The sequence below is a fragment of the Podarcis vaucheri genome, assembly GCF_965113315.1.
Source record: "Podarcis vaucheri genome assembly, chromosome: 12".
NCBI lineage: Eukaryota > Metazoa > Chordata > Lepidosauria > Squamata > Lacertidae > Podarcis > Podarcis vaucheri.
The window spans coordinates 26,303,703-26,318,325 of NC_138750.1; the positions used below are offsets into that span (position 1 = coordinate 26,303,703).

General features: G+C 44.1%; 1 protein-coding gene across 2 annotated transcripts in view; it reads right to left on the reverse strand.

Annotated features, from left to right (window-relative positions):
- Positions 1-14,623, reverse strand: part of WIPF3 (WAS/WASL interacting protein family member 3) — a 31,802-nt gene that overhangs the window by 12,233 nt on the left and 4,946 nt on the right. For both annotated transcript variants that reach the window (XM_082193475.1, XM_082193476.1), the window contains exon 2: positions 4,851-5,187. In XM_082193475.1, coding sequence (XP_082049601.1) covers positions 4,851-5,132 — 282 coding nt within the window. In that variant the 5' untranslated portion in view covers positions 5,133-5,187. The remainder of the gene's footprint in view (positions 1-4,850; positions 5,188-14,623) is intronic.

The following is a 14,623-nucleotide window of genomic DNA, read 5'->3' on the forward strand; positions in this document are numbered from 1 at the left end:
TGGAAGACAGTGTGTTTTACTGAATCCCTCAAATTGCTCCGGTAGATCAGGATAACATTAGTTGCTATGACCCAGGCTTATTAAATTAGAACATGTTCACTTGGCTCTACGTTTACCTTGTCACACTAGGAGAATTTCTACTCTTTCGTATATAAGAAATGTCAGGTTAGATAAGGAGTGTTGCACCTCCCTCTTTCCTTTCCTTTTTAAAATGAGATGGAATGAGTCATATATTTAATAGGCTGACTGTTCAGCAGAGAGGGTTATTCTATTTTTTACCACACAGTATCTTTGCTCCCAAAAATGTGTGTGTGTGTTTAAAAAAATAGAAGGTTCAAGTGGGAAGCTATGAAAAACTTACATAAATTTTTGGGCAGAGGGGGAGTAAGGCCACTGTTGGATTGCTGGGGGAATGCTTTGCGTATGTTTGCATTCATTTGCTTTGATAATATTCTAAGTGGCTTGGTTTGATGTTACCCATATCTGTGGGGCTTGGGGTGCTGGGCTCTGAGCCCAGAAAAGGGAGCTATCTGTAAGAACTGGGTATTGGCCACCTATGTCCTCTTCTGGGCAGGTGAAGTGATGGGAAGTCCTAGATAAAATGACATATGCTGCTTTGTGCATAGAGAACATCTGTACATCTGCTTGGGTGCAGAAAAGCCGTCTCCTTGCTGCAGTGTCCATCCTGCTTCTACAAAGGCTAGGAGAACTGGTGGGATGCTTTGCTGCAAGTCTATGCCTTCTTGAATAAAGCACTAGAACGGGCCATTCTCCTGTTGTTGGCACCCTCCTTTGGTATCCCTGCACCCAACCATCCCTACAAGCCCTCCTGCCGGCCAGTGGATCAGAACAGCCACCCAACACGTTCTAACTCCATTTGAGTGTTCATGCTCTTGCAGTGGCGTAGCGTGGGGGGTGCAGGGGGGCCCGGCCGCACCGGGCGCAACATCTGGGGGTTAGGGTTAGGGTGCGCAAATCCACGGGTTAGGGGGCGCAAATCCATGGGTTAGGGGGCGCAAATTACTTGCCTTGCCCCGGGTGCTGACAACCCACGGTACGCCACTGTGCTCTTGTATCAATAGGTATGGGAATGCACCAAACCCCCCCCCCCGGTTTTCAAGCAAAGAGTGTGACTGCTAAGGCTGAGTGATATCTGGTTTTCAACATTGCAATATACAGATACCAGCCAAACATCACAACATATAACAACATATCACAATGTCTGAAATAAGGATGGAACTATGTAAAAGCAAGGGACGCGGGTGGCGCTGTGGGTTAAACCACAGAGCCTAGGACTTGCCAATCAGAAGGTCGGCGGTTCGAATCCCCACGACGGGGTGAGCTCCCGTTGCTCGGTCCCTGCTCCTGCCCACCTAGCAGTTCGAAAACACGTCAAGTGCAAGTAGATAAATAGGTACCACTCCGGTGGGAAGGTAAACGGCATTTCCATGCGCTGCTCTGGTTCGCCAGAAGCGGCTTAGTCATGCTGGCCACATGACCTGGAAGCTGTGCACCATGGTCAGGGGTCCCTTTACCTTTAATACCTGAGCATACCTGACCCAAGGGCCAGTCACCACCCACCAATCCCTTGAATCAGATATCACTCCTCAGTCTGCATGAGCATCTTGCTCCTTATGTGAAGACTCTCCCTAGGCAACTTCTACCTAGCTTTGATTGCTGTTTTGGATTTAGACCGCTACCTGCTTTCAATTATGTACTCATCCCGGCCCACTTTACCATCTGCCTTGTTACTTAAGTTTTCAGACCACACCTGCCTCTGGTAGATTTCACCCCCAGAACCCCACTGCTTAGAGAAGTGGGGGAGGGGGGAACCTGTAGCTTCCAGATGTTGATAGACTCCAGCTCCCAAAGACCTCAGCCAGCATGGTCTATGGTCAGGGATAATGGGTGTTGTAGTCCAACAAGCTCCCCACCCCTGGGCCTAGAGCTTAACTTTTACCTAGACCTCAGGTCTAGAGCCAGGATTTGGAAATTATGTTCTGGGTAGGAGGGGGAGCTGGCTATCTACCCAGGTCAGCCACTCAGGTGTTATCTAAATAAGAGGCAGGATGTTGTTGTTGTTTTTAACTTTGACTGTTTTAATTAACTCGTGTTGTATTTTTTTGTGCTGCTGTAAACTGCCCTGGTGTCTTTTGTCAAAGGACAGGCTATTAATTAACTTGCTTTCATTAACTAACTAACAGTAAATAATGCAGTAATGGAGTGTAAAGAGCAGCAGACATTCACACATTTCGTGAGCTTGCATCAGTCTGCAGACAAAATAAATTGAGGTTGCTTCAAATTTGTCTGCGTTTTCCGCCCAGCACAACGCTGACTCAGAAGTAAGCCCTATTGCATCCAACCAGGTTTACTCCCAAGCACATGGAGATAGGGATAAAGGTTGTGATATTATTTTTCTTCTTAAAAGAGGATTCTGTTTCAGCACTGACAGCAATGTGAATGGGTTGTTATTCGAGAAAAGCATTAATTATTTTGGATTTGTCAAAGCATCTTCTAGTGTTTGAAACAGTGCAGTCGCAGGAAGTTCATAAATAAATATCTCCCCCCTTATTTACATCGTTGCCACCATCTGCCTCCAAGGATGCCTTCAAGAAAATTGTTTCTCGTTGCAATAGTATCAGACAGAAAAACAGAACACCTGTTCAAATGCAAGAGCTTGCAGTAATTTTCCAGACAGCTTAGTGTATTGAAATTCAGTGCTACCCCTCCCAGTGAAAAATAGTGTTAAAGGTTTTTTTTTTAAATCCACAAAGCAATTTATGTAATATCCTTCGTGATACCCAATACAATTTTCTCTTTTATTCTCACTCCTACATCAGATGCCAGACTCCATGTTAAATTCCCACAACCCTAGTTAAGCTCAGAGAGGTGTTGTTATTTAAAGGTGACAACAATTAAGCAAGAACAGTCCTATTGAATTCACTTAGGTGATTTAATAGATGTTGGATTTAATACAATCTAGTGAAGTATCCTAAGAAAAACATTAATTGCTTAGTAGAAAGGCAGAATAAATTTGGCTGTTTAAAAAACCCCCAGAATGTTCTGCTTTGAAAAGCTATATTCTGTCGAACAGAGTCCTATGTGCAAATTATTCAAGTGGGCTTCTATTCAAATTCAAATTCTACTAATCGCAGGAAGGCACCAATCTCCTAATCCCCAGTTAAAGAAAATGGGACTCAGTTTTATGATTATGTCATTCAATTCAAAAAGTGTTAGATGGTTTATCATATAAGTCTTAGTCCATTAATCCCTCAATCAGTAGTCTGATCCTATAAATGTTTGTTTATAAAGAAGTCCCGCTGTATCCAATTACTCTCTAGGAAGTGTGAGTATGTGTGCGTATTCACAATTTTCTGTATTTGTATCATTTGTATTATTAAAAGGCCTAACGTGAGTCTCTAACCGGAAGTGGCAGAAATGGCTTTGTCAAAAAAAGAATACTGTATTCAGGTAAACCTTTTTTTAACAAATAGCATCCACAATACGGGGGGGAAATACTGTTCCCAATAGGTGGAGGTGATCAAACGATGCAGAAAACAGAATGGACAATATGCAAACATCTTGGACGGTTGCTGCAACTGCAGGACAGGAAGTGCATACGTGAGGACTCATTCCATTTACATTCCTTAAGCTTCATTCCAGTTTCCTCAGAAAACCTAGCAGCTGCAGTAACAGCTGGGTAATCTTAGCAGGTGCGTGATACAGACACCAAGGCCTATAAATTCTCTGTGCAAATGAAGAAATAAAAACCTCCTAGAGGTTGCCATATTTCAAAAAATGAAAATCTGGACACAAAAGTTTTTGAGGAGTTTTTGAGCTATTTTAAGGGAGGGAAATTAGCACTTTTTAAAGGGAAAAAGAAACACTTCCGACATATGTTGCCCCGAACGTTTTCACTGATTTTCAGAAATTCCGGCAATGTCTGGTTGCAGACATATGGCAGCGCTACAGCCTCTGAAGTTAGGATATTAGGAAGCACAATGTGCCATGGAAGGACCATGTGCCTCACAAGCAGAAGATGTCCAGGTCGGGCTGGGAGACACCCAACCAGAAACTGCCCTATGATCCTTGGATGAAAGGTGGTACAGTGGTACCTCAGGTTAAGTACTTAATTCGTTCCGGAGGTCTGTTCTTAACCTGAAGCACCACTTTAGCTAATGGGGCCTCCCACTGCTGCCGCGCCGCCAGAGCACGATTTCTGTTCTCATCCTGAAGCAAAGTTCTTAACCCGAGGTACTATTTTCTGGGTTAGCGGAGTCTCTAACCTAAAGCATATGTAACCTGAGGTACCACTGTATAGAAATTTAATAAATAATAATTGCAGCTGCCAGTCGGTTTATATAAACAATACTGAAGCTAGATGGACTAGTGGCCTGTCACAATGTAAAGAATCTTCCTGTGTTTCTCTGCCTTCGCAACCATGTTCTCACAGAAGCAGAGACTTGTAGATTTGAGGGTCATCTAGTCCAACCCCCTGCAGTGCAGGAATCTTTCACCCAATCGTTCAAACCCATGACTCTGAGATTAAGAGTCTCATGCTCTACCGACTGAGCTATGGATTATGTCAACAGACTCATTGTAACATTGGGAATGGTGACAACCAAGTGGATGGAGAAATCTGCAATAAACAGAAGAACGTCTAGGCATTCAAGACTAGTTAATTTTTCTCATTAAAAAAACAACCACCTGTATTTGAATAACACCTACTGATAAGACATTTTAAACCAAGGACTTTGTAGCTAAGTTTCTAAGTCCAAAACAGAATTTTAATTGTGAGACCGCAATGTTGCAATCACAATCAAGGGAAAAAATTGAAAGATGAGCCTTACCAAAGGGCATGAAGATGGCAGTGATGGTGGACCTCCGGAAGATGATGAAAAAGAGGCAGGAGGTGGTGGTGGTGGTGGTGGACATCCAGAAGAAGGTGATGGAAGGGGAGGTGGAGGCGGGGCAGGTGGTGGACCTCCAGAACAAGAAGGTAGAGGAGGAGGAGGAGGTGGAGCTGCAGAGAAAGATGGCGGAAGAGGAGGAGGAGGAGGAGCTGGTGGTGGGGCTCCTCCAGAAAGAGATGGTGGAAGAGGAGGAGCAGGTGGTGGCAGTGGAACAGGCATCTGTCAAGTTTCTATTTTCAGTCAGTCCGCTCTCAAAGATCACAGACAAAATGATCTAGGGAAAGAAAAAAGAAAACTGAATTTACATCCTACATCCACCAGAAGCCTCCAGGTTGGTCATTCATAAAGCCAAAGGCTTTTAATAAAACCTTAGTTCTGGGTGGAATCCATAGGTCCCTCACTCCTTTCCCACGCGCATGAATAGCAGAAGTCTAAGCAGGGGCACCCACAAAGCAGGGCCCTCTCGCAAGGCCTCGGACAGCATTTCCAAGGCATCAGAGATGCTTTCTGAGGTCTTCTAAGACCTCGGAACCTGACTTCCAGTACCATGCTGGGCACCCATAACCTGGGGCCCAAATTGGCTCCCCTGAGTCTAAGTTGCCGATCAAGATGAAGGTCATATTATTATTACAGTGGAACCTCAGCTTCCAAACACCTTGGGAGCCAAACATTCTGGCTCCCGATCGAAAATTGGAAGTGATTGTTCCAGTTTTCGAACATTCTTTGGGAGCCGAACATCCGGCGTGGCTCTTGTGGCATCCGATTGGCTGCAGGAAGCTCCTGCAGCCAATCAGAAGCCACGCCTTGGTTTTGGGAGTCAAACGGACTTCCAGAACGGATTAAGTTTGGGAACCAAGGTTCTACTGTATTAGCTTGAGCATGGAACATGCCAGTGTTGGGACACAACTAAATTTCCATTGACATCTAATTTTCTATGTGAAGACTTTTAAACTTTTTTAAAGAAAGAAAGCGCATTCAGATATGATCCCTCATGTGACAATCTGACCTGATACAGTCCACACACACATAATTCACTTCAATGAGAATTAGGCACTATTTATTCCCTCTTGCCTCAGACTATTATTCCTCACTAGGTTGCCCATGGGCCCTATCAAGCCGACTGAGACTTCCCCTCTTCCGTTCTTCTACCTTCACCATTCTCACGCTCCATAATTTCTTACTCATGGCAGGCGATGACGTTCCAGCTTCTCTACAATAGTGAATAACTCTCAGCCCGCGTCAACCTTTCTAGCCCTTGTACTTTTATTTTATTCTGCCCACTGCCTGACTCAAACACTCTTCCCCTGGAACAATATGCCTCAAGTTTCTGAGCGCACCACTGTTTGCAATGATTGCACTCATTCAGCGGCGACCTTTGCCTTAAACGCCAGCTTTGCAAATGGAACCTCGTCCATGAATGTTAAAGCCACACTTGTCGATCCATCTTGCTATTATTCCTTACAGCAGAGTGTGCCCTTGAAAGGAAAGCTGAGAAATAAGTATAGCGTTTACGCAGTGCTCTGCTAACAACCACTTTCCTCCCAGATGGAATTTTCCTTTATGTGTGAGGCAAGGAACCTATGGTGGTTGGAGTCTAACTTCCATCAGCACAGCCAATGGTCAAGGATAATGGGAGCTGTGCTGCAGCAACATCCCCTCCCTGCTTTGAACAAAGGCTCTTTCCCCAGTTGTCAGCTCAAACTGGGAGCAGGCACTGTGTGGACTATGGGAATCCCAACCAGGCACTTTTTGTCTGGCATACAAGCAGGGCTGGCCTGTTGCAGATATTAATATTGCACAGTTTAAAGCGACTGGAAGCATAAGAACTGAATCATTGCCCAGGCCCAGAAAAATACTATTCAAACTTTTAGGGCAGAACTTTCTTCATTAAAACATCAAATGTACTTTTAAAAAATACCCATATAATGTTTTGTGTGCTGTCCAGCACAGGCTCAGCGTCTTAGAAAATATGAAGTAATCCCAAAATCAAAATGGTGTCTCTCCCTGCCCCCCATCCCAGCCTGCCCAAGGCTAAGCAACTCTTTTGGGAGAGCTATTATCACATGATTTTGTTCTCTGCTGTGTTCAGAGAAAGACTAACAGCTCCCTCGGCCAATAAAGGCAGATGAACGCCGCAACCCCAGAGTTGGTCACGACTGGATCAAACGGTCAGGGGTCCCTTTACCTTTACCTTCATTCTCAGCACAGAGTAGAGAAACAAACAACGGGGAATCCTTAGAAACTTATTGTTTGGGAGGAAACAATGTTAGCAATAGAATTTCCCCATTTTAAACCATTATTAATGCATATACATTTTCCATTTCTGTGTGAATTAAACCCATTACACTTAACGTGACCACCTTATTCGGCAGAATGAATGCCCCAGGAGGCAGGTGCTGGTGTGTGTGGATGAGCCAATAGCAAAAGCCTCTCAGCTTTCCCTCCTCAGCTGTTCCTCTCTGTTGGACAAGAGCACTGCCTGAGTCACCTGAGCTAGTCTTGGCTGCAGCAGCGGACACCTTCCCCTCACCAATGTTGCCGTAAGATTCATCTGGCAGTACAGTCAGCTTCTGACATTTTTGTCTCAGGCAGCAACCTGTTTGGGGCTGACCTTGCATCAGTCAGAATAATAACGTTTCTAACGCTGCATTCATGGAGAGCAGCTCAAAGAGGAAACATGAATAACAATGCCATGTATGCAGTCTATGCTTTGCTTGGTTGCCCTCCAGAACTCCCATGCCCTCCCACAGCACAGAATGCAATTATTAAATCCAATTAAGTAACTTGGAAGAACAGACGCCAAAAAGGTTTTTTGTCGTGAAAAATAAAAGCTTCAGCTTAAGACTGGTACCATGGTGATATGAGAAATTATCTAAAAACCAATTTAAATTTCTAGCTCTTCACCTCCATAGAGATTCCTACTTATTCCACATTTATAGAGGTTTCTACTTATTCCGCAAGGACCAACTCTCCCCATGCGAACTGACCTGGAACCATCATCTGAGCCCCTTCTTTGTGTGTCCCAAGAAGAGAGGCCTGGAAGACGGGAAGATGAGAAGAGGCCTTTTCTGTGGTGGCTCCCCGTTTGTGGAATGCTTTCCCCAGGGAGGCTCACCTGGTGCCTTCATTACATGTCTTTAGGCCCCCAGGCGAAAATTAAACGTGTTTGTGAAAGGGGAGTTATTCGTTTGTTGATTTATTATGCGTTTTGTGTTCTCATTTTGCACTTTTACGTTGTGAACTGCCCCTGTGATCTTCGGATGAAGGGTAGTACACAAATTTAACAAATACAGTCATACCTCAGGTTAAAGACGCTTCAGGTTGAGCGTTTCCAGGTTGCGTCCCGCGGCGACCCGGAAGTAACGGAACGGGTTACTTCCGGGTTTCGTCGCTCGCGCATGCGCAGATGCTCAAAATGACGTCACGTGCATGCACAGAAGGAGCGAATCGTGATCCACAGATGCGGGTTATGTTCTGCTCAGGTTGCGAACGGGGCTCTGGAACAGATCCCATTCACAACCAAAGGTACCACTGTAGTAAAAATAAATTATTGACCTCTTGGCCAAAGAATCACAGCTGATCTTCCTGAGAAACCCCAGGAGTCTCTGGAACATAGTATGACTCTACAGTTCAACCATTTCCTAATGGCCTACAGCACCACAAACCTGCATCTTTGTCTGAACAATGTTCTCAAGAGTGTTTATAATAACAGCAGCACTGTTAGCTTATCTGCTTCCATCAAATTCCCTTTCATGCATGGAGATGTCACGAGTGATTCCACCCGTAGCCACAGCTTGTTTTCCTCCCTCAAGACATTGCGAGTGCATGTTCACCCCTTTGTCCTTGGCTCTGTGAGTCACAGGAACCAGCAGCAGCTGTAGGTTCCCTAGTGATATTTAGTCTTGTACAATCTGATCCCGCTATGCACACCCTCAAGACCTCGCTCACAATGTTCCCCCATCTCGCCGTTTCCACGGTTTCCACTTCTGCCCTATTTGCATCACGGCAATCTCACATCGGTGCACCAGATCCACCTTTCCAATGAGGTACATTTTTGCAAAGCTTTCCTTGTAACTGAGCAAGCAATCTCCCCCCCCCCCAGGACATTGCATTTTCATTTTGAGTTTTGCACAAACGAGCTTATTGGCCAATATCCATTTTCTAGGATCTTCAGGGCAACATACCTGTTACTAGTGCACCAACCCCCCCTGAACAATATCAGGATATGGAACTCAGGAATGTTATTTTAAAAGCAGGTATTTTAAGCATTGTAGCCTTAGGAAAAAGAAAGCAAGAGGCACTGTTGTTTTTCCAAGTCAATACTGTAAATTAAAATGCAATACAATTCACCCAGGCAGTTGTTGTTTGACTTTTTTTAAAGAAATATAAGACAAGTTCATCTTGATAGCAGCTAGATCTGCTATTGCCTAGACTACAATAGTCATTAGAAATCTGATTTATACCAAGTCGGACTACTTGCTCATTTAACCCACTATTTCCTGCTCCAGGGGTACACTATGCACTGCCTTCTGGGTGCTGTTGGACTACAACTCCCATCAGTCTCGGCGAGCATTGACAATTGTCAGGAATGATGGGAGCTGCAGTTCAAAAACATCTTTAGGGCTCCATGCTGTCCGTGGCCTACTCAGACGGACAGCAGCTCTCCAAAAACTCAAGCAGGTCTCCTATGACCTGCTTCCCACTCCTTCCATTGGCAATGCCGAATATCTTCTGTATGCAAAGCATCTTCTCTGTTCCCAAGCTGCAGTCCCACCCCAGGTTTATAGGGTTATTGAGTAATCAGAGTGAGAAGGGACCACGACATCATCTAGCCCATCATCTAGGAATCTTTTGCCCAATGTGGGGCTCGAACCGACAACCCCTGAGGATCCAGCGTCTCCATAATCAGAAGCTTCCTGGGAATCACTTGTCACCCCACAAGCTTGTTCCCTCATCTGTGTGACATCCCTTGAGTTATTTGAAGATGGCTACCATATCTCCTCTCAGGGTGGATCTACACACAGGGGGGGAAACGCTGTAAGTCAGAAATTAAATTGTTATAACAAACAAACAAACAAACAAACAAACAAACAAACAAACAAACAAAAAACACTATGTAAAAATTGCATTGATTTTCTTTTGCTCTCTTCCGCCATCTGGAGTTGCATGTTTATAACACAGCCAAAACTTTTTTTTACTAATGTAGCTGAGTCCTCAGTCTCCTCTTTTTTAGGCTAAACTCCCCTCAACTGTTCTTCGTAAGCCTTGGTTTTATCGTGTTTTTAATATTCTGATGGGAGCCACCCAGAATGGCTGGGGAAACCCAACCAGATGGGTGGAATATAAATAATAAATTATTATCTTGGTTTCCAGATCCTTGATCATCATGGCCACCCAGCTCTGCAGCTTATCAATACCCTTATCTCCAGCTTATCAATATCCTTCTTAAATGGTAGTGCCCAGAACTGGACAAGGTATTCCAGGTGGGATCAAAGTTATATAGAAAACCAGGATTAGATAATGACAGGAAAAAGGAGGAGGAAAAGAAAAAAAAGAAAACCAGCATTGTACATCTGTTCAAGTCATCTTTCATATCTGGAGAGGAAGATTAAAAGATTTACCGGGTCTACCACTTGCTGCTGCCAGCTGGCTCTAAATAACAGCTGAAGTTATTGGTGCAGGTGTGCTACAAAGGAGGCTGTGTTGGATGGACAGAATAAAATATGAGTAAACTAAAGCCAGGTTTTGAATACATAGGGTTGCCATACATTTGGAATATTCCGGACATAGCTGGGATTCGGCCATTGGAAACTGTGTCTGGGCGGAAATTGCTAAACATCCGGGAAAATCTGGACGTACGGCAGTGTAGGTTTTGGAGAATTTGATTAAAAACAGCCAAAAACTTATTTTTAAAAAACTAGAACAAAGCTCAACAACTTTGGCAAAAAAGAAGACATCAACAACTTTGGTGTCCAGATTTTCACCTTCTGAAATATGGTAACTCTAGAACACATTAAGCAGCAAGAGTGTTTTTTCATAACCTAAAAAAAACAGCCCTTGCTTATCAGGCAAATAAACAATCATTTTAAATGCTTACAAAACTTCAGATGGCTTCTTAGAAGAGGTAATCCCCCTCTCCTCTTATACAGGAAATGATTTCTCTTCTAAGATGGCACCTGGCATGATTTTCATTTCCTCCTTCTCTTCATCTGTTATTGCTTTAAGCATGGGCACATTTATCCTCATGACTATCCAAGGGAGCTTTCTCTGAGATTCTGGCAGAGATGGAGGCCAGCGCAGGTGAGTGTTTGCGTGAACTGAAAGTGAAACCTGACTTTTGACATTTTGCATCAAAAAGGGTCAGCAGTAGCAGCTTTTAAACTGACCCCTGGTGAAACACTAGCAAGGAACATCCAATTTGGGATCATTTCAGTAGTGCTTTGTTTCCAAACATCTAATCATTCTGGTCTTTTATCATCTCTCAAAAGGTAGGTCTTTATCTCCAGGTGAGCATCGCAGACATGCTGTGCTCAAATACCGCGTTTGTCTAACTATCACCATATCACTACCATCACAGAAAAGTGACCCAGTTTTATGTTCTTTTTATATTTTTACCTTTGATTTTTTATTTACTATGTATATTGCTTTGAGAAGATTTTCTTCTTCTTGATTTAGCAGCAGATATAAAGAAAAACAAATTACCCAACCCAGAATAGTGAGTTGTGTAGTGAAGCCCGACATCTTGAGTTAGGTGGGAGAAGTGAGGAAATTTAAGCGTTTGCATGTATTTTGGACGTTAAACTAGTCTGTTATGCTGGTCATTATGTAAGTAGACTCATCAATGCCCATCCACACTTCTACTTAACTTGGATTATGCAGCTTTTAATTCCTCCTGATCTATGCTACATTCACTGAAAGTAGCTGCTTTCACTTTCTCCCCTATAAATCCAGATTTTCCTCTACCTACAGTGGTACCTCGGGTTAAGAACTTAATTCGTTCTGGAGGTCCGTTCTTAACCTGAAACTGTTCTTAACCTGAGGTACCACTTTAGCTAATGGGGCCTCCTGTTACCAGCACGCTGCCACCGTGCAATTTCTGTTCTCATCCTGAAGCAAAGTTCTTAACCCGAGGTACTATTTCTGGGTTAGCGGAGTCTGTAACCTGAAGTGTCTGTAACCTGAGGTGCCACTGTACAGTGGATGCTCGGGTTGCGAACGTGATCCGTGCTGAAAGCACGTCCGCAACCCGCAGCGTCCGCAACCCGCAGCACCGCATCTGCGCACATGTGGGTTGAGATTCAGCGCTTCTGTGCATGCGCAAGCGCCAGAACCCGGAAGTAAACTGTTCCAATACTTCCGGGTTTGGCGTGGTGCGCAACCCAAAATCGTGCAAACCGTAGCATCTGTAAGCCGAGGTATGCCTGTACAGTGGTACCTCGGGTTAAGTACTTAATTCGTTCCGGAGGTCTGTTCTTAACCTGAAACTGTTCTTAACCTGAAGCACCACTTTAGCTAATGGAGCCTCCTACTGCCGCCGTGCCACCAGAGCACGATTTCTGTTCTCATCCTGAAGCAAAGTTCTTAACCTGAGGTAATATTTCTGGGTTAGCGGAGTCTGTAACCTGAAGCGTATGTAACCTGAAGCGTATGTAACCCCAGGTACCACTGTAGTTGGTTTTAAAACCAATGCACGCTTATGCCTTTCTCATTTTTTTCCACTGTAGACAGTTAATCCACGAGGACTGGGGTTGGGCATTGCTGGAAAGAATGAATAATGGAAAACCCGGGAGCAGAACAAGAAACACCACATTCTAAAAGCCATATACCAGAGCACAAGGAGCTCAGGTATGGACCTCAAGGTGACAAACCGAATACAGAAACTCTGGGCTTTGCAGGCAAGTGTGGATGGGCTCTCAAGATTTGCACCAATCTCCTGTTGAAGGCACCCAGTTCATGTGACCCCACAATGCTACCTCCAACAGAAACATTTTTGCCCATGCACTTTCATACCAACCCAGGAGATCCAGCGACTGCCCTCTGGTGCCAAACAGTCTCCCTGAGCAAATTTAGCACAAAGGCATACATTAAAGCCGATCCTTGGCAGAGTCCCTAGATTACAGTAAAGCCTTGACCATCATCAATCATTTCCTACAAAGGATTAAGATAAACATGCAAACAATATTTCCTCCCTTACAAATATGCATAGGACTATGGTCTTAAATTCATTGCCTGAATCAACATGATGACAGATTAGAAAAAAAAGAATGCAAACAATAAAGGTATGTTCACTGAGGGTGAAATTCCACTTCTTGAAACTGAGTTAAATCAAACATAGTAATACATTTAATGTTTTTTGGTTCTAAATTTTTTGTGATGTTATTTTTAAACAGAAACATAGATTTTACCCATTGTTGAAAAGCAAGATTGAATGAGGGAAGAGAGAGAGAGAGAGAGAGAGAGAGAGAGACCCAAGAGTATAATAATAATAATAATAATAATAATAATAATAATAATAATAATAATATATTTATACCCCGCCCATCTGTATTGCAATAAGTTTGGGTTGGATTAACTGCGTTTTTGATTCATAGAATCGTTGAGTTGGAAGGGACCCAAGATTCATCTAGTCCAACCCCCTGCAATGCGGGAATTCCTCTCCCAGCCTGTGATTTTATAGCTAGAAGATGGGATTTCTGCAACAAAAAAGAAAGGAAGAGGCAAAATAATAAAAAACCAGGTCTGCTAAATAACTGCTTTGTAATGTGAGCTAGGGCAAGGAGCCATCACAAGTGATCTATCTGGGGTTGATAGGGCTGGTGGTTCAAAACACGTGGAGGGCAGCAGAGTGGGGAAAGATGTCTTAAAATACGAAATCCTGTGTCAAATGCATGTCAGATCCCACTTCCTAGGTCCCCTGTCTGAAACCCTGGAAAGCTGCTGCCAGTCTGTGTAGGCAATACTGAACTAGACTAACCAATGATCTTACTCGGTGTAAGGCAGCTTCCTAGGCTCAGTTTTGCCCCTGGTAAGGTGAGGGCAAGTAAAATCAATGCAGCAGAAGGCTTTCAGGCTGGCCCAACTATTATCTTTCTCCACAAACTTAATTGGCAATATATGAAACAGGAAGTTGAGGGCAGACTAGCCTTCTCCAAGCTGGTGCCCCCCCCCGATGTTTTAGACCACAACTCTCCCATCATGCAATAGTGAACATGGTGGGTGGGGCTAGTGGGAGCTGTTGTCCAAAATATGAGGGCACCAGGTTGGGTAAGGCTGGGCTAGACAGACCTTTGTTCTCATCCATTGGGAGCTACAGTGGTACCTCAGGTTACATCCACTTCAGGTTACAGACTCCGCTAACCCAGAAATAGTGCTTTAGGTTAAGAACTTTGCTTCAGGATAAGAACAGAAATCGTGCTCCAGCAGCACGGCAGCAGTGGTAGGCCCCATTAGCAAAAGTGGTGCTTCAGGTTAAGAACAGTTTCAGGTTAAGAACGGACCTCCAGAATGAATTAAGTACTTAACCTGAGTTACCACTGTATAGTATATTATATTCCATCCTTCCTCCCAAAGGAACCCACAGCTGCAAACACACACATGGGGCTGATTGGTCTTGAGTTTGCACAGAAGGTTTGTGGGGTCTGTCCCCACAGTCAGCTGTCAGTGGTAGGAGCTTGGCCTGTGGATTTCCCCCCTCTTTTCAGGCATTCTAG